The sequence below is a fragment of the Eutrigla gurnardus genome, assembly GCF_963514095.1.
Source record: "Eutrigla gurnardus genome assembly, chromosome: 1".
Classification (NCBI taxonomy): domain Eukaryota; kingdom Metazoa; phylum Chordata; class Actinopteri; order Perciformes; family Triglidae; genus Eutrigla; species Eutrigla gurnardus.
Window position 1 is genome coordinate 32,026,588 of NC_139915.1, and position 23,946 is coordinate 32,050,533.

General features: G+C 43.6%; 2 protein-coding genes across 2 annotated transcripts; one reads left to right on the forward strand and one right to left on the reverse strand.

Annotated features, from left to right (window-relative positions):
* Positions 1-11,929: 11,929 nt before the first annotated feature.
* LOC311010585 (kelch-like protein 10) lies at positions 11,930-14,873 on the reverse strand (the record flags this gene model as incomplete). Its single annotated transcript, XM_084005135.1, has 5 exons — positions 11,930-12,301; positions 12,396-12,545; positions 12,689-13,285; positions 13,437-13,920; positions 14,719-14,873. 5 exons carry the CDS (start codon positions 14,871-14,873, stop codon positions 11,930-11,932), a joined length of 1,758 nt encoding a protein of 585 aa, XP_083861261.1.
* Positions 14,874-15,414: 541 nt separating this feature from the next.
* LOC311010595 (kelch-like protein 10) lies at positions 15,415-18,399 on the forward strand (the record flags this gene model as incomplete). The annotated part of the gene is made up of 5 exons (XM_084005147.1): positions 15,415-15,569; positions 16,370-16,853; positions 17,005-17,601; positions 17,745-17,894; positions 18,024-18,399. The coding sequence occupies 5 exons, from the start codon at positions 15,415-15,417 to the stop codon at positions 18,393-18,395; spliced, it is 1,758 nt and encodes a 585-aa protein (XP_083861273.1). The 3' UTR covers positions 18,396-18,399.
* Positions 18,400-23,946: the final 5,547 nt, after the last annotated feature.

A 23,946-nucleotide genomic window follows, 5' to 3' on the forward strand; every position in this document is an offset into this window, starting at 1 on the left:
TGATTTTCAATCATAGTAATCGCAGTCTCTTTTCTTCACAATATTTATTAGCAGTATATATACAGAAACATTTTTCATTTCATTTGTAACACACTTCAATCTCTGTCGGAGTCAGAGAGTTCCCCCTCAAAGCTGTCTCCCTCCTTCGTCATGAAATTCGGTCTTCTTTGGCGGATGGTCTCAGTGTTCCACCACAGGTCTATGGCTGTGGACGGGTCATAATTTGTAATGTCTGGTGAGCTGAGCTGCACCATTAGAAGATCAGTCAAGGAGGCTGATGTCAGCTTTGACCTCCAATCAGTCTTGGCCTGCACAGTATTCAAATCAAAATACAAAGAAAAGTGACAATTTTATGGTGCTCACACAAGATTGAAGTGGTAGTGTGTTGTGTGTGTGTCTGTGTGTCTTAAAAGATTTTACCTGCTTCATTGTGTTGAACCCACGTTCACAATCTGCAGTGGAAACTGGGATAGACATAACAAGGTCCATCAGGTCAAGGACATCAGGGCAAAGCTCTCCATGCTTCCTGTTGACCTCAGACCAGCTCAGATTTTGCAGGTTCTCTTGTTCTGCGTAGATTTTTGTCTTCAGTATAAGCCACTGGTCTGGGATGAGTTCAACGCAGACATCACTGGAGTTCAGGACTGGTTGAAAATGAGCACGGAGGGCGTCGACTTCAGTCTCCCCAAAATCTGGATGTCAGGGAATACATTTTTTGAGTCAACCTGTTATCTCACAAAAGACACCTCACACCTCCATGTCTACATAAAATACCTATTTTAGACACAATTAGCTGGCCTGCCATTTGTTACAAACATGTGCAATATGTGTAATAATTCATTCTGTGTAATGCACAATGTGTCTGCACCCTATCCTTAATCACTAAACAAACCTGCCAGTGCTGCTGCATTTTGTGGATCTGGCCAGTTCCTGAAGCTAGCCAACTTGGTGGCAGCCAGGACTCCTGAACTAATGTCTCCAAATCTGACAGTCAGGCTCTCTTGGAGTGTTGATAGGAGGGTCGCTTCTGGTGGTGACTTCCCTGCCCTGTCACTCCTGGCTGCGGTCACTACTCTCAACTCCACTCCCTTATATGACTGGCCACTGGTGGCCTTCATCATTGGCCCTTTTCTAATACAGAATTATGATTTTGTTTTAATCTCAAATATATTAAATCAATTAATTGCCTGAATGGTCACTCACAGTATAGCCTTGATCAAAGAGCAAAATAATGACAGTGACAAACCTTGTTTTGTATTTCTCAAGCATAGCCTGGGTGGCTAACAGGGAGGAGTGAGCCTCGGCTAGTGTGATAGCTGACATCTGGAGAGTGGCGGAGAGCTTGCTCAGATGGCCAAGAACGTCATGCAGGAAGCCACAGAATTTCACGACAGCGCTGTCCCTGGCAGAGCTGTACAAACTCCTGGCTTTGGCTTGTGGGACACCCCGGACACCTTGGGCATCAGGCGACTGAATCTGAAATACACATAAAATACACAGACAAAACGAGAAACAAATTAACAAAAAGCTGTACTTTTAATGTAATTTGTTTGTCAATAATGTACAATGTATAGAGAACAATTATATCTAGCGTTACATTATCATCACAATCCTACATAGTATAGACATCTACAGGCCAAAGCCAAATATTACTTTATATGGTGATCAGTATAACCTGTTCGAGATGGAGCACAATAGCTGGGTATCCTCTGAGAAACTGGTCCAGAGCTCTATGAAGGTGGCCAACCCATCGCGTTCCCCCAATTCTTGTGGGCATGAGAGGTGTTGCTTTGAGGGTCTGGAAGGTGTTGACTAGGTTGGCTCGATTAAGTGGACTGGTGTGGTAAAAAGTAAATAGTCCACTAAGCAGTTCTTCCACTCTCTGAAACGTGGGATTCTTCTTCATAGCATCAGAGAAGGCCAGCTCCTGACGGTGAGCCATGCAATGAACCCTCAGAACATAATCTTTGACCCCTTTAAGCCTGGTTACCACTCCAGTCTTTAACCCTGTCATGACTGCAGCCCCGTCTGTGGCACAGGCAACCAGTTTCTCTTCCCAGCCCTCACAAACACTGTCCATCTGGCTTTTGATAACTTGAGCTATGTGCGCAGAGTCTGCCTTTTCCACATCTTGGATCCCCACAAACCGAACCTTAACCTCCCCTCTTGTACAAAAACGAATGTACACCAACTCTTCTTCTTTCACTGCAGTGTCGGTAGATCCATCAGAAAGAACAGAGCAGAATTTGGCCTGCTCCAATTCTCTTTGGAGCTAATTTCTTTGCTCTTCAGCGATGTACTTCACAAACACTTTGCATTGCTTGTTGTTTCTGTATGTGTTCCCCACCGGCAGCCCTTTCTTCTCATCTAAACTGCAGAGACAAAATGAGCAATTAGCTTTTGTTAGCTATGATATAGAGTGATAACAATAACATTAACGTTAGCTAGCTGACGACATACAGTGTTAACTCTAGCTAAAATGTAGCTAACTTGCAAACTAGAATCATGTTTAGCTTAAATGACATTTCTGAAATATCAATTATCAAATCAGCTTTATTGGCATGAATAAAGTGCTTATTGTTGCCAATACAACATACAACAAAAATACAATTTACACAGACACACACACACAGTTTTTTGTTTTTATTTGTTTATATATATATAAAAAATTATAATATAATATAAATATATAATTAAATGACACAGACAAAAAATAAAGGAGGGAGTGGGTGAGTGAGTGAGTGAGTGGGCTTTTCCCTTTAACCTAAAATAGATTAAACTAGCAGAAAAACGCTGCCAAAAATAGGGCTACAGGACCCATCAAAAAACAAAAGTGTGTGTTAAAGTAATTTACCGTCTCTCTGCACATTATTCACATTTCATACATCAGTCATGTAGAACAACTTACTCGCACATCCAAGTGAAGTCAGTGAACGGTCGCGCTTGCTTGGCGATGGCGTGAGCGTTGCAGAAGAGGATTTCCAGCTTTCTCTTTGTAGCACGCGGTATTTTGGTGAGCCCATGCACAATTGGAGTTGCTTGGATGGGCTGGGACTTAGCTTGTGAGATGGTCATACTATCGCAGTGTGACTTGGAGCTTTCGTGAAAGGTGCTTTCTAGTTTCATTGTTGGACATCCTACAATGAATGAGTTGCGTTTGTCTGCAGAGTGTGAACGACACACTGTACAGATCATGCCCTCTTTGGCCCTATACTCAAGCCATGTTCTTGCCTCACCCGACACCGTGTAGCGCCACTTCTCATTAAATTTCCGAACATATTTCGCCGGTTTTGACTGAGACGAGGTGGGCGCTGAGACGCTGTCGGTCGATTCTTCCTCCGTCCTCGTTTTTTTTCTTGGGGGCTGCCCCCCCACAAGAAATCTCCACATAATGGAGTAGCTAAATCGTGAAAAAATAGTTTATAGGCTGCGGTAAAAAGGTCTACAAAGTATGAATGAACAAGTGTGGGAAGTGGTGTTGATTTTTGCGGGATCATCTGGGATAGCCCGCCTTACTCTGCCTCTGATTGGCTTACCCTGATTCCTCACTCCTCATGCCTACACCTAACCGCCAATGAGAGGCGTCCATCCCAGAACTGACGGGAGACGTGTTAAGTTGCTGATCAAAACACACAACTTCCTGTTTTTGCTGCTTCACATTAAAAGCTTCTACACAAGAAAGATATGATGGGCTTTTATTTTTTTAGATTACTCGCCAGAGTGGCGAGTGGTCTTCATAAATTACTCGACAAATACAAAAATTACTCGCATTTGGCGAGTAAAACAGCTTAATTTCAACCCCTGCTCACATCCCTAGGTTCGGTAGGAGTTGGGTAAATGACTCAAAAAGAGGAGTGGTTTGAACAGGTGATATTTTAATATCGATGAGAAATAAAATAATAAACATAAACAACTTGGTTGTTCCCTTTTTCAAAATAATAAGGCGCCAGAAAATAAAAAAAGAAAAGAAAAGAGTCCTGGGACACTGAGCACTCCTGCTCAGCGTTCTTGTGTGTTCCGTTGAGGGGGATCCAATGTGTGTTCTGAGTGTCAATTTCAATTGAGTTTCCTTGTCTTCAGTTTCTTTTATTACTACTACCCGGGTAGGTGAGAAGTGTGTGTGTATATCTTATCTGCTCTCAATGTGTGAGATTCAGATGATCCGGAGTCGTTGAGGTAGGTAGGTTCTGCAGCTGGCCACACTGCTTCTCCAACTGTCTCTCTCGCTCTCAGAATCGCTGGGCTGGGCTCGCCATCTCGTTCGTCTCGTCCTCAGAATTGCTGGGCTGGGCTCGCCATCTCGTTCCTCTCGTCCTCAGAATCGCTGGGCTGGGCTCGCCATCTCGTTCGTCTCGTCCTCAGAATCGTTGGGCTGGGCTCGCCATCTCGTTCGTCTCGTCCTCAGAATCGTTGGGCTGGGCTCGCCATCTCGTTCCTCTCGTCCTCAGAATCGCTGGGCTGGGCTCGCCATCTCGTTCCTCTCGTCCTCAGAATCGCTGGGCTGGGCTTGCCATCTCGTTCGTCTCGTCCTCAGAATCGCTGGGCTGGGCTCGCCATCTCGTTCCTCTCGTCCTCAGAATCGCTGGGCTGGGCTCGCCATCTCGTTCCTCTCGTCCTCAGAATCGCTGGGCTGGGCTCGCCATCTCGTTCCTCTCGTCCTCAGAATCGCTGGGCTGGGCTCGCCATCTCGTTCGTCTCGTCCTCAGAAGCGTTGGGCTGGGCTCGCCATCTTGTTTGTCTCGTTCTCTCTGTTTCTCAGTTCAGACTAGCAAAGAAAAAAAACAACCTACACAGAAAGTGCATAGGTATAAGAAACTTCATCTGATTCTGTCTCTATTTCTTATGAGATCTCATCATTTTCTAGGTTCACCAAAATTTAGGAAATACATTAAAACACATTAAATTAATTATTATGACTTAAAACAATTAGTTTTGACCATAAATGAAATCAATTATTCATGAATTATCATGTTAACAATGATATTTTTAACAGACACAGTTTATGCATCTTTTTAAACCTCTATTTATCCTTTATCATCAGTTTTTAACTATTTTAATTCACCTTTTTAATATTTAACTCTTGAACATAAAATTAATTACAGTTTTTATACACAAAAGTGCATTTTCCTTCATCAATAAATTAAATATATGGTGCTGTTACCATTTGCAGTGGCTAATAACACAAATAAACAGTTCGAATGGCATAAAAAATGATTAAACTGCATCTTCTCAATGTAAACCGCATGGAAAATGAGCCTTAGCTTAGCGATTAGCATGGCGACTAGCATTACTAAGCATAAAGGGGCTCACACACCGGACCGAAAATCGGCGTCTTTGAGAGAGTCGGCGCCCGTGACATGAGTCTACTTGGTGTGGTCGCTCGAATCGGCCCACGTCGGCGTTCATTTCAGCCGATTCAAATGTGTAATCCGCCATTCGAGTCGGTCATTCTTTTACAATTCTGATTGGTGGAGGCTAGCAGCTTGACTAGCGAATCAGTGAAGCCCGGAAGTGACGATGGTAAACATACCAGATAACCAGTGGAATCGAAGAAGATGTCGACACACACTCTCAACGCATTGTTTTGGCATCGCTTGACTGTTTTTCTTCGTTTGAATAATGTGGACTGAAGCGCTTGAGCAACAATTTATCGCCATGGTGGAGGATAGACCGTCGCTGTTTGTGGTCGCTGGCAAGACCTATTCCAACAAGCAGGTCAAAACGGAAAGCTGGCGCCAGATATCAGAGGCGTTGAATCTACCGGGTAAGATCTGTATTTGTATACAAATATCGCATTTGTATGTAGCCTACATCCCACATTAGTACGATGTGTAGGGGCAAAGGGCAACGTTTGCAGCTTCGAAACATTACCTTTCTTTTGATTGAAATAGCCTGTGAGCTAGCTGCTAACCAATGTGTAGCCCACTCTCGCGTTTGACCATCGGATTCCTCAGACATAGGATGTGCCTGCTATTTACTTTTTTTGACCTGTGTATTTGCAGGCTTTTGTAAGTGTTATTGTGTAGGTTGATACTTTGTGTTGAGGCAAGACCAGAATTTAATTCAACTCTAAACTGTATAAACTTTTCAGTGAAAGAGCTGAGGAAGAAATGGGACTCCCTCCGAACCCAGTTCACCCACTACAAAAAGCTCCCTCCATCAGGAAGTGGAGCTTCAGAGAAGACGCCCAGACAGATATGGGTTTTACGAAGGATGCAGTTCCTCGAGCCACACATGCAGAGGAGAGAAAGCAGATCAAACCTCACTCAGGTAACTTTGGCTCTCCCGTTGTTGAATAGTACTCATTTGTCGTCTGAATGAAGCTCGATTAGTGTTCACTGCCGACTTATCATATATTCTTAAGAATTTAGAAGCTTTGGCACTGACAAAAAATGTGCTTCTGTGTTGTTTATGAATGCTTTGATCCATGATATAATATATATTATCATTTTTTAGGAACCCACAGCCCCCACTGACACTAGTACCAGTAGGCCTACAGGCGCCAGGTTCGATGACCAGGACCAGAGTGAACGCGAGGAGGATCAGACCTCATCAATCGAATCACCATTGGCCGAATCAACCGTGTGTGAAGAGACCATCCACCAAGAGACACAGTCCCGAGCAGGGCCTTCTTCTCAGCGTAGAAGGTCTTCTCCCCAGTCCCCAGATAACACAGACCTCTTGCGCATAATAGGGGCTGCACTCATGAGGAAAGCAGAGACGAGGGCAGATGATGCCGTCACAGCGACCCTCAAAATCCTTGAGGTTAAGCTAAGGCAGGCGCCACCAGAACTCTTGGCGAGCCTTGAGCATGAAATGCTCAACGTCATTTATAATATCACCACAAAGCACAACCAGGAACGCACTCACTTGGGAGAACTGGGTCCTTGAGGCTTTTTTATTTGATATTGTACTTTACTTACTTATATTTATACATTGTCTTGAGCTTTTGTAGTTTGTTATTGCTTGCCTTTTATATTCTATACATTTTATACTTGACACTTTTGCATGTTGTACTTAACTTTATTTATATTTATACTTTAAGCTTTTGTATTTTGATATTGCATGCCTTTTGTATTTTATACTTTATACTTCTTACAATAAAACATGTCTTTGAAAAAGCAAATCTCCCTGCATTTTCATATCCACTGCAACCCCATTTCAACATTGTCTACACATTCCATTCATTCCATGATCTCCTTCCCAAATAACAACTATTCAGCAATAATGTCTAGCTATTCTCATTGTAATGTCTATCTATTTGGTCGTCTGGTCCTCCATTCATTCCATGATCTCCTTCCCGCATAACTATTCAGCAATAATGTCAGTGTTTCCCCTACCATTGTACAGGCCTGGCGGGCCGCCAGGCCAAGGAGACCTGCCGCCAGGCCAAAAAAAAAATCAATATACCAAAAATAAGCCACCTATCAATTCATTCGTAAATCAATAATCATTTACATTAGGAGCGCCTCCGCGCAGCACAGTAGACTTGCTCCCCAAGACGCGCGGCCGCAACAATCCTCGCCGCGCGCTCCCGCTTTTTTCTTCGTGTACTTTACGCGCTTGATGTTGTTCTGATGCCGCTCCGCCTCGTTAAACCACCACGATGCCGCTTTCTACTTTGAAAACACGGAACGTTGACACTGTATTTTGATAAGCTGTTGCACTCTTCAGACTCGTGGTGTGAGCGGAACCGGTCCATAGGGTCCATAATATTTATTTTATTACATTACATTATTATTTATTTTTACATAATAAAAATGCCGCTGTGTGTCTCCGTCCAAAACCCGCTGCGCTCGCGCTGTCTGCTCGCACAGATCCGCTCGTGCGCACATGCGCTGATGCAGGTCAAGTGTTGTCGAGAAATATAAGCAGAGACGGCGCTCCTTAAAAACAACATCACGCCATGTGTGTGTAGTATTAGGACGTGATGACGTATGTACAACCGGCCAAAGCCCGTTTGCCCCCCCTCCCCGGGGGGGAGGATTGTTTTTGATAAGATGTGGAACTTTGAGTTAACTGCTGTTGAGTAAACCTATAACTTATATTTTACTTGATAAAATAAGACAATATATGCACTCATATGTCGTTGTAGTGTTTTACAGTATCTGTAGCTATTATTAATGTGATGCTCATCATTTTCCAGCCATATTTTTCTGGACCCTGATCATTTCCATCAACCGGCACCTTAATAAGTCGCTCTCTCCTTGTGATCTTGAATACACTCTGGTTGAACAAAAATGTTGAATGCAAATATAATAATTGCAGAATTGCAGACTGCTTGCTGTGCCACCTGACTTAATCCAACTGCACCAATACACCATCCCACGCGTCTCGTCTGTTCAGGGTTTTTTCGGTGGGTACCACCGGGCCTGAAAAAAATTCTAGGGGAAACACTGAATGTCTAGCTATTCTAATTGTAATGTCTATCTATTACAAGTGAAGACCGCTAGCTTGGTCGTCTGGTCCTCTATTCAACCCATGATCTCCTTCCCCAATAACAACTATTCAGCAATAATGTCTTGCTATTCTCATTGTAATGTTTATCACCTTCACCCTATTTCAACATAGACTAGAAGTGAATAGAGGTATGACAAGGTATTTCACACTAATATTGTCTTATATAATAGACCATGGACTGCTCCTTTTGCATGTGAGCCAGTCACAAATGCTGATTTGATGATGCTACATGAGTCAATTATGATTGATATGATTTTTATTCATCTTTCAGAATAATCACAGCACGCAGCACACAAACAGCACACAGTCAATCTGTCCTGTATCATGTCCCATTGAAAAGGCCACAGTTGACATTATATTTACAATATTTACAATAACCACAGTATATCCACAGTATATACCACAGTTGAAACCCAACACAGTCAATCTGTCCTATATCTTGTCCCACTGAAAAGGCACTGCACCATGTTCAGACATAAAATGTGTACATAGCCCATCCCTAATCTGTTTGGCTCTTGCTGCTGTATTCGTGGTCTGTGGCAAGTGGGCTTGTTGTAGGGCAGGGTCTTGCCGCCATCTTCCTGGAAAAATGCCTCCATCTGGTCCTTCCCGGTCTAGAATGTCTGCCATGTATGCAGCTCTGCTCTCACTCCGTAGGAAGTTATGCAGAGCACAACAAGCCAGGACAATGGACTCCACTTTGACCATGTCTCTGATGTTGATGGTGGTAAGCAAGACACGGAAGCGCGTGGCCATAATTCCAAATGCATTTTCTACAACCCTCCGCGCTCGCGACAGCCTGTAGTTGAAGATTCGCTGATCTACACTGAGACCGCGGTTTGCATATGGTTTCATCAGGTAGTCTTTCAGCGGAAACGCTTCATCTGCCACAATACAGTATGGAGACAGCTTGTCAGAACCGGGAAGTGGTTCAGGAGGAGGGATGTTTGTGGTTTTGTTTACCAGGGCTTCTGCTAAGGTGCAACCATGAAACACTCCACCATCGGAAACTCTTCCATTACAACCAACATCCACATACAGAAATCTGTAATTGCTGTCGACCAGTGCCATCAGGACAATGGAGAAGTTGTGCTTGTAGTTGTAGTATGTGGAACCAGACCTTGGTGGGGGGCGAATATTTACATGTTTCCCATCCAGAGCACCCAGGCAATTTGGGAAGTTCCACTCCGACATGAATCCACTGGCAACCTGCTGCCACTCATCAGCTGTGTCTCTGGGCACTGAAAACAAGAAAAATAACAACAGTGAATACCAAAGGCTGATGTGTTTATCTGGTTTGAAAAACGTCCGGACAAACGACAATATGCATATTTGCACAGCATTAGGCTACCGTGTCTGATGTCGACGTAAAATAAAATCGCACATACCTTCATATATTTCTCTCTTAAGACCTGGTAGATGGCTTCACAGGTTTCAGGGACGAATTCCGTGATTGCAGAGTGACCCATTCGAAACTGATAAGAAAGACTCTTGAAGCTTTCTCCTGCAATTACAAACGAACACATTGCTTGGGTAATTATACGGAAGTATAATAAAGTATAATGTCCTGTTCAGGTGCCGAGAAAGGACCCGAACTAAAAAAGTAATACAAACAGCTTATCTTACCTGTTGCGAGGAAACGCAGTGTGACCATCAGACGTTCACCGACAGATATACAATCACGGTAGTTGGTGTTGCATCGCTGGATAATCGGTCAGACAAGTTCTTCCAGCATGTGGAACTTATCAGGAAAGAGCCGAGCGAAATTTCTGAAATCACCTGGCTCGTCCATCTCCAGTTCCCGACACAAATTTGGATAAACTCCTTGGGCTGCTCGCTGTTGTATCCACGGCTTCACCCACTTAGTGCGCCTAACTGTTCTCTTTCTTTTTCGCTTACGACTGTCTTCTTCCATAAGAATAAGTGCGAGAGCTGACAAGGCCAGTGTCTCCGTATCGACATCATCCAACATTTTAGATTTTTCCGTTCAGAGAGTAATCAAAACTACAGTCTACAACCTCACTCTGCTGACAACAGTGACTGGTGAGGACAGCGTGCTCTGTGTTATTGTCTAGGGAGGACCGCCTACTTCCGGTTTTCGTGTTTTTTGGCCCACAATACAGATTAGCGCCGCCTGTTGTTTTGGAGACATTCCATCTCGCGCAAGCGCGGAACGGTATGGCGTCGGCTGTAATTCCGTAGGTGTGAACCGCCCATGTCGTTGTTCGAGTCGGCCATATTAAGTAACCGACGCCGAATTTACCGACGCGAGTCGGGCAGTTCTTCCGGTGTGGACACAGCTTAAAACAGTGGACAAAATAGCATCCCAACCTAGCAGTTAGCATGTCGCGGTTGCTAGTAGCTTTAGCATTTCAAGCTAGCGATCTTTTTACAAACGATAAACTACGGTAGAAATTGCACAAAAGTAACAACAACAAAAAACATTGGAAGGCATCATATGGCACATTTTAAGCAACATAGACCAACAAAACCCAAGTTAATAGCACAATAAATGTATTTTTTCCCGTCTGAACGGCTACCGAACTAGAAGCTAACTGTGTGCTAACTCACCGGAGTCTCGTGCATTTTACTTCACTAAGGGGTTTTTCTCGTCGGCTCACGGCTTATCGGGTCTGCCTGCGGACGTCTCTGCCGTTATCCGCAGCTTCCTGCTACTCTTTGCGTCGTGTTTTCTTTGTTTTAGCTACCGACTCCCTCGGTCTGGCTTATGCCTTGAGAGAAAATGGCGTCTGCTCTCAGGTGCAGACTTCACGCGATACCTGACCTAGGTTCACGCCGTATACAAACACTAGCAGGGGAATACTGCCATCTACTGGGGGTTTAGTAGAACTGTCTAAATGACAAATATAGGTTTAGTAACCTTTTTCTTCATGCTGGTTACACATGTATTATATAATAGCCAAACCGGTTGTATATTAAGACTTACTCATTTGTATGCATTTTACTTTTTCTTTATGTACTTTCAGATGACAAGAATGAATGCGAGAAGTATGATTTTACTACAACTGCTGAATTGAGTGGCTCAGAAGAGGAGTTAAGGTACTGCCATGTTTATATTGACCTTTGAACTCATGACTCTATTGGTCTTTGAAAAAGCCAAAAATGTAAACCTTGGTGGCTTTTTAAATCTCAAAATGCCAAATACCATAGAAGCATATCACACTCTTAGATATTACATTTACATTTAGGTCATTTAGCAGACGCTTTTGTCCAAAGCGACTTACAATAAGTAAGATAATAAGTAAGAATAAGATATGCTGGAATACACATTTAGCAGATAACAGCCAACATTTTCATTTTTTAGTTTGACTACCTTATAAAATTCACCTTCACATGGTATAAAACTAAAAGTTCACACAATCTGTCAGTAGCAGTTTGATACAGAAAGAATTTATTATTTATTATTTACATTTTTTAAAAAACACATTAATAAACAGGGTGGATGGTGTTAGGCAGAACGTCCTGCCTCCTCAGACTCCACAGGAACACTATCCAGATCTAAAAGAGGCAGAACATCACGTGGGACCAGATACTGGGCCATGTTGGGGAGTCCGGACACCACACAGCAGCTCAGAGCGCTGCGGCCGATCCCCATGTCAGAGACCTCGGACCACTCGCCAGTGGTCACGTTGTAGCACTCCACGTTGGTGGAGGTGGTGATGCCGTTGAAGCCCCCGGCAACGAAGATCCGGTCATCGATGACTTCCATGCCGAAGTTGCTGCGAGGGGTCAACATGTGGGACACTTGGTTCCAGGTGTTGCTCCGAGGGTCGTAGACCTCCACGCTGCGGAGACGGCTGGCGCCATCAAAGCCGCCGACCTTTGGGAGGAAGAGGAAATGAAAAGGTCAAACGGAGATTGAACCAGTTTCTCTGAATCTCTATGTGAGGGTCAGCAGTGTTTCCTGGACTTACAGCATAGAGGCGGTCTGCATACGTAATGATGCCAATCCCACTGCGGGCGCAGGTCATGAGGCCGATGGTCGTCCACTGGTCGGTCTCTGGGTCGTAACACTCAGCCGTCTGCAGGCACTCGTTCCCATTGAAACCACCGCAAACGTAAACCTGGGAACAACAGGAAAGGACTTTAATAGGATTTAACAATGAAATGATTTAAGAATTAACACTTTTCTTGGCTTCTACTGGTAATAAATCATCTGAAATATCACTACACAACTGTGAGATAATGTGAGAATTATGAGACCCACCTTGTTGTGGAGCGTCGTGGAGCTGGCGTCACTTCTAACCTCCTGCATGGATGGAATGAGACTCCACTGGTTTGTCTCGGGGTTATAGCGCTCTGCAGTGGAGAGTCGTTGATGCCCGTCATACCCTCCCATGGCATAGATGCACCCGTTGAGTGTAGTGACGCTCACGTAGCAGCGGCGGAAAAACATGGGCGACACCTCATGCCAGGTTTTTGAGCCGAGGTCGAACCTGCACACGCTGTTGAAGTACTCCAACCTGTCGAAGCCCCCAACGCAGTAGACGCTCCCGTTGAGGAAGGCGGTGCCATGGTAGGCACGAGGACGCTCCAGATGCTGGGTCAAGCTGATCCAGTCGTTGGTGTGGACGTTGTAGGCCTCGATGCCGGCAGTCGGATCGCCGCCACTCCAGCCTCCGATGGCCAGCAGGACGGCGTTTGGAAGGCGAGGACGGGCGAGATGGTGGTAGACATTAGGCTGGTTTTGCACGACTTCTATGGCTTCCCTGACCATGCGCTGGCAGTCTGCGTTGTTATTCACCAGCTTATTAGTCATCACACTGATCCTCATGTACTCTGTACCCATGGAGGCCAGCCGCACCTGCAGAGAAAACAGGACAGAATGTTTGGATAGAAGTTCATGGACGGCAGTACTTTAGGCTGGTCCTTGACTCTAGAGGTGGCCCTACAGACTACTGTTCAGTCAGGATGAAACCACGGAGAAGAAATCATGTGACAGGAAGTCATCCTACCTTAGATAAGAGCACAGCGATGTGGTCTCTCCTTTCCTGCAGTGAGTGGGCGATCCAGCGGAGGACGGCCTCATACACAGTCCTCTCGTCTCTCACTCTGAGGTCGTCTCGGTTCAGGATGGCGCTGAGTTGCTGCACAGAGAGCTGCCGGAACTCTTCAGAGGAAACCAGCTCCTCAAAGTGGTCGACGATGAAGCTGTAGGCCTGGCGTTGCAGTTCGGGGCAGAAGCAGACGGTGGTGAACTGGAAGATGCCGATGCAGTTCTCTGGGCAGAGCTGGCTCTCCAGGAAGTCGCAGCACTTTTTCACAACTCCCATCACATTAAACTGATCGGCTGCTAGAAGCAGCTCCTGAACGTTGTCCTCCGTCACTGAAACGGAGCCGGTGTATGCAAAGTCGATGAGGAGCTGCATCATGTCAGGAGTCAGGCCGGGGATGTTGAAGACCTTCTTGTCTGGAGAAGACCAGCGTTGGAAGAGAGCTCTGTGGGTCAGGATGAAAACACAAAGAAGAGGATGAGAAACTGACGTCAGCTGTTCCTTCTTTGCTTCACACTAATAACTAGGATAAGAATATAGTGGGGCGCTTTTCAAAACAGCAGCAGAGTGTAATATGACTGATATCAAGGCTCCTCCCAGTTTACTTTAAACCACAACACTGACAAACCCAACACGCTGAATGACACACATGAAACCTGTTGAATAAATGACATCTGGAATGGAAATAGTGAATTATATGCATTTTGTAACAGATGTGTAACTTTTCTGAATGCACTCCATTCTAAAATCTGCTTTAAAGTACAGTAGTATGGAACTGAGAGACCAGCAGCTCAAATTCTACTTCACATTTTTAAAAAACAACAAAACAATAACACGTTTGGCAAACATCATAAATCCAACTTGAGCTGAGTCTACAACCGATGTACAAACTTCACATGTTGGAAGTCAATATGAGATGAATGGAAACAAGAAACCTCATTTGAGATGATATCCAGTCAAGTCATTATATTTATAAAAACTATAGACAGACAGGGAAACTACACCACTGGTTGAAATCTGAATGATCCTTTCAAATATGTTACAAATATTCTCGTAGCCGTCTATCAGGTGTTCAATGTCCTCTTGTTTTGTTTTAAATCACAGATGCTCTATGAGCTGGTTACGTGTTGTGGCTGTTCTCTCAGACTTCACATCGCTAATCAATCAATTTGCTGTTACTTTCTGCTCATTTGAAGGATATAAATTCACACGTTTCCCCCCTAATATCAGATAATGTACTCACTCGAAGTAGAGGCTGCATCCACAGAGGAAGATCTTGTGGATTTGAAATTCCACGTCTTCAACAGTGATGACTGCGTCGCAAAACGTTCCCTCCAGACGTAAATCATTGAACCCTGAGGCAGGAAACAGGAAAGAAGAGTGGCGTTGATTGGCCATCTTGATTTGCTGATGATAGAGTTGTTGTCTCTGGTTGTTGGCTTGTGTGGAGATCAAGAGAGAGACTGGACACCTTCACAGACTTCACTACTAGAATAGATGCTCATCACATCACTGTGGTTTGTGATTGATGCAGAATGTTATTGTTCAAATGTAGTTAGTATGTGTTTAACTGCAGCTTCCATCAGTCAGACAGGAGGTGAAGGTTCACTAAAGTGGCAGAACTCACACTGTATCATTTGTTTCAACTCTTGGGCCACTTTATTAACCATGACAACGGTTGTTGCGTTTATTTTTGGAGTTTTTCTCTACTTTTCAGAGGCCACTTTAATGAACCTTCACCTCCTGTCTGACTGATGGAAGCTGCAGTTAAACACATACTAACTACATTTGAACAATAACATTTTGCATCAATCACAAACCACAGTGATGTGATGAGCATCTATTCTAGTAGTGAAATCTGTGAAGGTGTCCAGTCTCTCTCTTGATCTCCACACAAACCAACAACCAGAGACAACAACTCTATCATCAGCAAATCAAGATGGCCAATCAACGCCACTCTTCTTTCCTGTTTCCTGCCTCAGGGTTCAATGATTTACGTCTGGAGGGAACGTTTTGCGACGCAGTCATCACTGTTGAAGACGTGGAATTTAAAATCCACAAGATCTTCCTCTGTGGATGCAGCCTCTACTTCGAGTGAGTACATTATCTGATATTAGGGGGGAAACTTGTGAATTTATATCCTTCAAATGAGCAGAAAGTAACAGCAAATTGATTGATTAGCGATGTGAAGTCTGAGAGAACAGCCACAACACGTAACCAGCTCATAGAGCATCTGTGATTTAAAACAAAACAAGAGGACATTAAACACCTGATAGACGGCCACGAGAATATTTGTAACATATTTGAAAGGATCATTCAGAATTCAACCAGTGGTGTAGTTTCCCTGTCTGTCTATAGTTTTTATAAATATAATGACTTGACTGGATATATCATCTCAAATGAGGTTTCTTGTTTCCATTCATCTCATATTGACTTCCAACATGTGAAGTTTGTACATCGGTTGTAGACTCAGCTCAAGTTGGATTTATGATGTTTGCCAAACGTGTTATTGTTTTGTTGTTTTTTAAAAATGTGAAGTAGAATTTGAGCTGCTGGTCTCTCAGTTCCATACTACTGTACTTTAAAGCAGATTTTAGAATGGAGTGCATTCAGAAAAGTTACACATCTGTTACAAAATGCATATAATTCACTATTTCCATTCCAGATGTCATTTATTCAACAGGTTTCATGTGTGTCATTCAGCGTGTTGGGTTTGTCAGTGATGTGGTTTAAAGTAAACTGGGAGGAGCCTTCATATCAGTCATATTACACTCTGCTGCTGTTTTGAAAAGCGCCCCACTATATTCTTATCCTAGTTATTAGTGTGAAGCAAAGAAGGAACAGCTGACGTCAGTTTCTCATCCTCTTCTTTGTGTTTTCATCCTGACCCACAGAGCTCTCTTCCAACGCTGGTCTTCTCCAGACAAGAAGGTCTTCAACATCCCCGGCCTGACTCCTGACATGATGCAGCTCCTCATCGACTTTGCATACACCGGCTCTGTTTCAGTGACGGAGGACAACGTTCAGGAGCTGCTTCTAGCAGCCGATCACTTTAATGTGATGGGCGTTGTGAAAAAGTGCTGCGACTTCCTGGAGAGCCAGCTCTGCCCAGAGAACTGCATCGGCATCTTCCAGTTCACCGCCGTCTGCTTCTGCCCTGAACTGCACCGCCAGGCCTACAGCTTCATCGTCGACCACTTTGAGGAGCTCGTTTCCTCTGAAGAGTTCCGGCAGCTCTCTGTGCAGCAACTCAGCGCCATCCTGAACCGAGACGACCTCAGAGTGAGAGACGAGAGGACTGTGTATAAGGCCGTCCTCCGCTGGATCGCCCACTCACTGGAGGAAAGGAGAGACCACATCGCTGTGCTCTTATCTAAGGTAGGATGACTTCCTGTCACATGATTTCTTCTCTGTGGTTTCATCCTGACTGAACAGTAGTCTGTAGGGCCACCTCTAGAGTCAAGGACCGGCCTAAAGTACTGCCGTCCATGAACTTCTATCCAAACATTCTGTCCTGTTTTCTCTGTAGGTGCGGCTGGCCTCCATGGGTACAGAGTACATGAGGATCAGTGTGATGACTAATAAGCTGGTGAATAACAACGCAGACTGCCAGCGCATGGTCAGGGAAGCCATAGAAGTCGTGCAAAACCAGCCTGATGTCTACCACCATCTCGCCCGTCCTCGCCTTCCAAACGCCGTCCTGCTGGCCATCGGAGGCTGGAGTGGCGGCGATCCGACTGCCGGCATCGAGGCCTACAACGTCCACACCAACGACTGGATCAGCTTGACCCAGCATCTGGAGCGTCCTCGTGCCTACCATGGCACCGCCTTCCTCAACGGGAGCGTCTACTGCGTTGGGGGCTTCGACAGGTTGCAGTACTTCAACAGCGTGTGCAGGTTCGACCTCAGCTCAAAAACCTGGCATGAGGTGTCGCCCATGTTTTTCCGCCGCTGCTACGTGAGCGTCACTACACTCAACGGGTGCATCTATGCCATGGGAGGGTACGACGGGCATCAACGACTCTCCACTGCAGAGCGCTATAACCCCGAGACAAACCAGTGGAGTCTCATTCCATCCATGCAGGAGGTTAGAAGTGACGCCAGCTCCACGAAGCTCCACAACAAGGTGGGTCTCATAATTCTCACATTATCTCACAGTTGTGTAGTTATATTTCAGATGATTTATTACCAGTAGAAGCCAAGAAAAGTGTTAATTCTTAAATCATTTAATTGTTAAATCCTATTAAAGTCCTTTCCTGTTGTTCCCAGGTTTACGTTTGTGGTGGTTTTAATGGGAACGAGTTCCTGCAGACGGCTGAGTGTTACAACCCAGAGACCGACCAGTGGACGACCATCGGCCTCATGACCTGCGCCCGCAGTGGGATTGGCATCGTTACGTATGCAGACCGCCTCTATGCTGTAAGTCCAGGAAACACTGCTGACCCTCACATAACAGAGAGAGAGATTTGATCAGCACTTGTTTTTTGTAGATTCAGAGAAACTGGTTCAATCTCCGTTTGACCTTTTCATTTCCTCTTCCTCCCAAAGGTCGGCGGCTTTGATGGCGCCAGCCGTCTCAGCAGCGCGGAGGTCTACGACCCTCGGAGCAACACCTGGAACCAAGTGTCCCACATGTTGACCCCTCGCAGCAACTTCGGCATCGAAGTCATCGATGACCGGATCTTCGTTGCCGGGGGCTTCAACGGCATCACCACCTCCACCAACGTGGAGTGCTACAACGTGACCACTGGTGAGTGGTCCGAGGTCTCTGACATGGGGATCGGCCGCAGTGCTCTGAGCTGCTGTGTGGTGTCCGGACTCCCCAACATGGCCCAGTATCTGGTCCCACGTGATGTTCTGCCTCTTTTAGACCTGGATAGTGTTCCTGTGGAGTCTGAGGAGGCAGGACGTTCTGCCTAACACCATCCACCCTGTTTATTAATGTGTTTTTTAAAAAATGTAAATAATAAATAATAAATTCTTTCTGTATCAAACTGCTACTGACAGATTGTGTGAACTTTTAGTTTTATACCATGTGAAGGTGAATTTTATAAGGTAGTCAAACTAAAAAATGAAACTGTTGGCTGTTATCTGCTAAATGTGTATTCCAGCATATCTTATTCTTACTTATTATCTTACTTATTGTAAGTCGCTTTGGACAAAAGCGTCTGCTAAATGACCTAAATGTAAATGTAATATCTAAGAGTGTGATATGCTTCTATGGTATTTGGCATTTTGAAATTTAAAAAGCCACCAAGGTTTACATTTTTGGCTTTTTCAAAGACCAATAGAGTCATGAGTTCAAAGGTCAATATAAACATGGCAGTACCTTAACTCCTCAATCATACTTCTCGCATTCATTCTTGTCATCTGAAAGTACATAAAGAAAAAGTAAAATGCATACAAATGAGTAAGTCTTAATATACAACAGGTTTGGCTATTATATAATACATGTGTAACCAGCATGAAGAAAAAGGTAACTAAACCTATATTTGTCATTTAGACAGTTCTACTAAACCCCCAGTAGATGGCAGTATTCCCCTGCTAGTGTTTGTATCCGGCGTGAACCTAGGTCAGGTATCGCGTGAAGTCTGCACCTGAGAGCAGACGCCATTTTCTCTCAAGGCATAAGCCAGACAGCAGCAGAGCAGACCAGACCAGACCGAGGGAGTCGGTAGCTAAAACAAAGAAAACACGACGCAAAGAGTAGCAGAAAGCTGCGGATAACGGCAGAGACGTCCGCAGGCAGACCCGATAAGCCGTGAGCCGACGAGGAAAAACCCCCTTAGTGAAGTAAAATGCATGAGACTCCGGTGAGTTAGCACACAGTTAGCTTCTAGTTCGGTAGCCGTTCAGACGGGAAAAAATACATTTATTGTGCTATTAACTTGGGATTGTTGGTCTATGTTGCTTAAAATGTGCCATATGATGCCTTCCAATATTTTTTGTTGTTACTTTTGTGCAATTTCTACCGTAGTTTATCGTTTGTAAAAAGATCGCTAGCTTGAAATGCTAAAGCTACTAGCAACCGCGACATGCTAACTGCTAGGTTGGCATGCTATTTTGTCCACTGTTTTATGCTTAGTAATGCTAGTCGCCATGCTAATCGCTAAGCTAAGGCTCATTTTCCATGCGGTTTACATTGAGAAGATGCAGTTTAATAATTTTTTATGCCATTCGAACTGTTTATTTGTGTTATTAGCCACTGCAAATGGTAACAGCACCATATATTTCATTTATTGATGAAGGAAAATGCACTTTTGTGTATAAAAACTGTAATTTTATGTTCAAGAGTTAAATATTAAAAAGGTGAATTAAAATAGTTAAAAACTGATGATAAAGGATAAATAGAGGTTTAAAAAGATGCATAAACTGTGTCTGTTAAAAATAATTGTTAACATGATAATTCATGAATAATTGATTTCATTTATGGTCAAAACTAATTGTTTTAAGTCATAATAATTAATTTAATGTGTTCTAATGTATTTCCTAAATTTTGGTGAACCTAGAAAACAATGAGATCTCATAAGAAATAGAGACAGAATCAGATGAAGTTTCTTATACCTATGCACTTTCTGTGTAGGTTGTTTTTTTTTCTTTGCTAGTCTCAACTGAGAAACAGGCTGTGTTCGAAATGCCATACTAACGTCCTACTCGTACTCAATCGTGACGTAAATTTGAGTACGTAGTGCGTTCAGATACAATAGTATGTGGATTTGTGTACGCGAGAAATGCCCGGATGTATACTGCATTGGCAAGAATTTCTGAGTATACAGCGGACCTTGCTAAATCTACTCAACTTCCCCAAAATGCATTGCGGCTCGTCTGACTTCTGAAAAGTTTTGGATAATGGCGGACGACTGCGGTGATTCTGGCGACAGCCCGACACAAACCGCGTACACATGTAAGTATACTGTAACACGATTTTTATGTTTCCAGCTGACTTTTAAATCGTATTGATAATGAACGTTACTTTATTGTTGTTGGCATTGTACGTTAACGTTACGAATCGAAGGTCCTGGCAGCCGGCTAGCCTACTGACGCTAATTTACCATAGAGGCTAGCGAGCGTAAGCGAAGCAGCAAATGTGCCGTTTTTACCGACGTTATCTAAGAAGATGGTGCTTATGTGAAAACGTGATAATATATTTACTAACGGTGGTTAATAACGCGGTGCACCGTTGTCCGTTAAAGGGACGGATGAAAACACCGGGCGCCTCATTCAGTGGAGGGAACGAGGAGGAGAAGTTCACCGGCAAGAGGGATGCTGCTCTGAGAGGCTTCACCTAAGAAAATGTGGTTTAAATGTTATAATTCTCATATGCAGGGCTTAACTACTACTGGTGCATATTTAGCTTCTCAATGATATAAGGTTGAACACCAGCGTATATAGATGGGAGATGTCCTGCTCTCCTGAGAAACCAGATGAAGTTGTCTTTCTTATTAATAACCAGGCAAAGTCAGTGCTGGATAATATCTACAATGTGTTAAAACATCAGAGTCCATTAAGTTTATCCCATGTGGAACAGTATTACAGTATATATTCTAATATATGACTAGTGGTGAATAGTTGATCTAAACAATGATTATGAGAAGTGTTGTTTGTATGAACTGAAGATGTCAGCACTGAGGGAGGAGAGGTCACTGCTGCACGCTGGAAGTGTTTATGGTCATGGATGAGGTGATGGAGCAAAGACCTGCTATTACCCCACTACACCCCATCTCCTCAGCCATGATGCCAACCACTGCAGCAGGGTCTCTCCTCCAGAGCAGGAGGGAAATAGACCTGCAGGCCGAAAACATGAGTCAACAATCATATATATTCAGATATTTATTATTTAGATTTGTACACAACCTAATAATCGTAAAACATTTAACAGGAAACATTTGTCTGTAACAACTTCTACTATGTGGTATTACTTATAAACTGCACTACTGATAAACACAAATAAAACCTCAACAATAATCATGTTCCTACAACACAGGGATCTGGACATTTGGAGCAGACACTGCAGCTACGAGCCTCTGAGGATGTCCCAGGACTGCTGGAGTGGCTCGTTGACTTCGTCGCTGTCACCCCCATCACCACCGTGGAACTATGGACATGGAACCCATCTGTTCTGTTAGTAAGCAGTGGACGAGGTTCTCCATGGAACGCCTTGAAAGACAGAAGTCCTTCCTTAAATCCCCTTCCCGAAGTAGAGTCCCAGCGGGGGAACATGAGGATTGACCTGCAGTACGGCCGTCTGCACCAACCAGTAACAGAAAACATCAGATATTACATTTATTCAGAATGTTTTCCTATTCATTTGTTGATAAACTACTTATTCCTTCTTATCATACACGTATTGCAACCTGTATATATAACATGGATTATTTGTCTAATAAATTATTCACTAATATCCCACTTGTTTGTACTTGTTTATTTTTATCACACCAAACTCATGCATGATATTATTAAAACCACTTATATTAGCCTACATGTAGCCTACATTTGTTTATGCATGCATATGCACATCTATTGATAATCAAATAATAAAGGAACGTATTTAAACCAGATAAGTCATATTACTTACTTCAGAGGGAAATCCCGTACATGTGAATAATGTAGCTCCTCCGACGGGCCGATTGCCTCCGTCGTATCCACGGTGAAGGTGCTGGTGTTCCGTGGTCAGAGGTATAATACGATCTATGAACGGACGATTAATGATCGATAAAAGCTGCTTAATAGTCGTGATCGATGGCGAGTGAAGGCAGCTACTCAGGTAAGAGGAAGAAAGAGGGAAAGCGTGAGAGCGCGCATATATAATAAACTGTAGAAAACATTTGACAGTTGTAATTTGACTTTAAAATATTTAGAAATATTAAATTAACTGTAATAATAATCATGCTTTATATTTTGATAAGTAATTAATATAAAACGGGAGCTAGAACCGCTAACGTAATCGATTCGGTTACGTGAGAGAAGATGAGGACGAGATGTCAATAAAGTTAAAAAAAAACAAAAAAATGTAGTATGAGATGTGTATACTTCGGTGTGAACAGTCTGAGGGTAACAGCATACTCAAGCGTTCATTTAGTAGGCAGTATGCAGTACATACACGTTGAGTATGTAGTAGGCAGTACGTTAGTACGGCATTTCGAACACAGCCACAGAGAGAAAGAGACGAACAAGATGGCGAGCCCAGCCCAACGATTCTGAGGACGAGACGAACGAGATGGCGAGCCCAGCCCAGCGATTCTGAGAGCGAGAGAGAAAGTTGGAGAAGCAGTGTGGCCAGCTGCAGAACCTACCTACCTCAACGACTCCGGATCATCTGAATCTCACACATTGAGAGCAGATAAGATATACACACACACTTCTCACCTACCCGGGTAGTAGTAATAAAAGAAACTGAAGACAAGGAAACTCAATTGACATTTACACTCAGAACACACATTGGATCCCCCTCAACGGAACACACAAGAACGCTGAGCAGGAGGGCTCAGTGTCCCAGGACTCTTTTCTTTTCTATTTTTATTTTCTGGCGCCTTATTATTTTGAAAAAGGGAACAACCAAGTTGTTTGTTTATTATTTTATTTCTCATCGATATTAAAATATCACCTGTTAAAACCACTCCTCTTTTTGAGTCATTTACCCAACTCCTACCGAACCTAGGGATGTGAGTATCCATTAATCAGGATTAAAGGTGCTACACATGTTTTATATTAGTGGACATCATCTTGGATGCCAACAGTCAACAATAAACTGAGGCTATTGAATGACAATATTTTAATTTTTATTGCATATGATATGATTTTGTGAGGAAGGGGCGGGACTAAATAAGCTTTTTGCTTCCTCCTGTTCCCTCTCGAATATATTGTTTTTTTCCGGCTGAGACTGTTTATTTGTGTTGTGCTTCTGACATTTAGTTACTTTAAATGGTTATTTGTTGTTGTTGTTTGCGATAAAAACCAAATAATAAAACAGTCACCCCAAAATACACACACAAGCAAAACTGATAATATAGCAGGCTAGAAATGACCAAACATACATAAGAGGCAGATAGAGATATTTAAAAGTTGAAAAATTAAGAAATGTCCGTATGTATGTGTTGACAATTACGTTCATATATGACAGCCATCTCCAATTAGCGGCCCGCGGGCCAAATCCGGCCCGCAAGAGCAAAGTGTCCGGCCCGTGCAGACCCAGTGACTAACTAATAACCTGCCATAAGGTGAAATAAAGAGTCGGTAAAGTTGAAAATATATTCACAGATGCGGGATCAATAAATCTGAAGAGAAACGCTTTCAAACACAAAAGATGCCTCTTTCCCACCGTAATATCATAGACTACGAGCTACAAGGACCAAAACCCAGATTTTTTACATAAATAAGCTGTCCTCCGGTCTGGACGGAGAACATTGATCTCTATGTGCAGCCGGGCGAGTGTGCAGGGACCGTCTGCAAATTACAAGACAACAGCAAGACG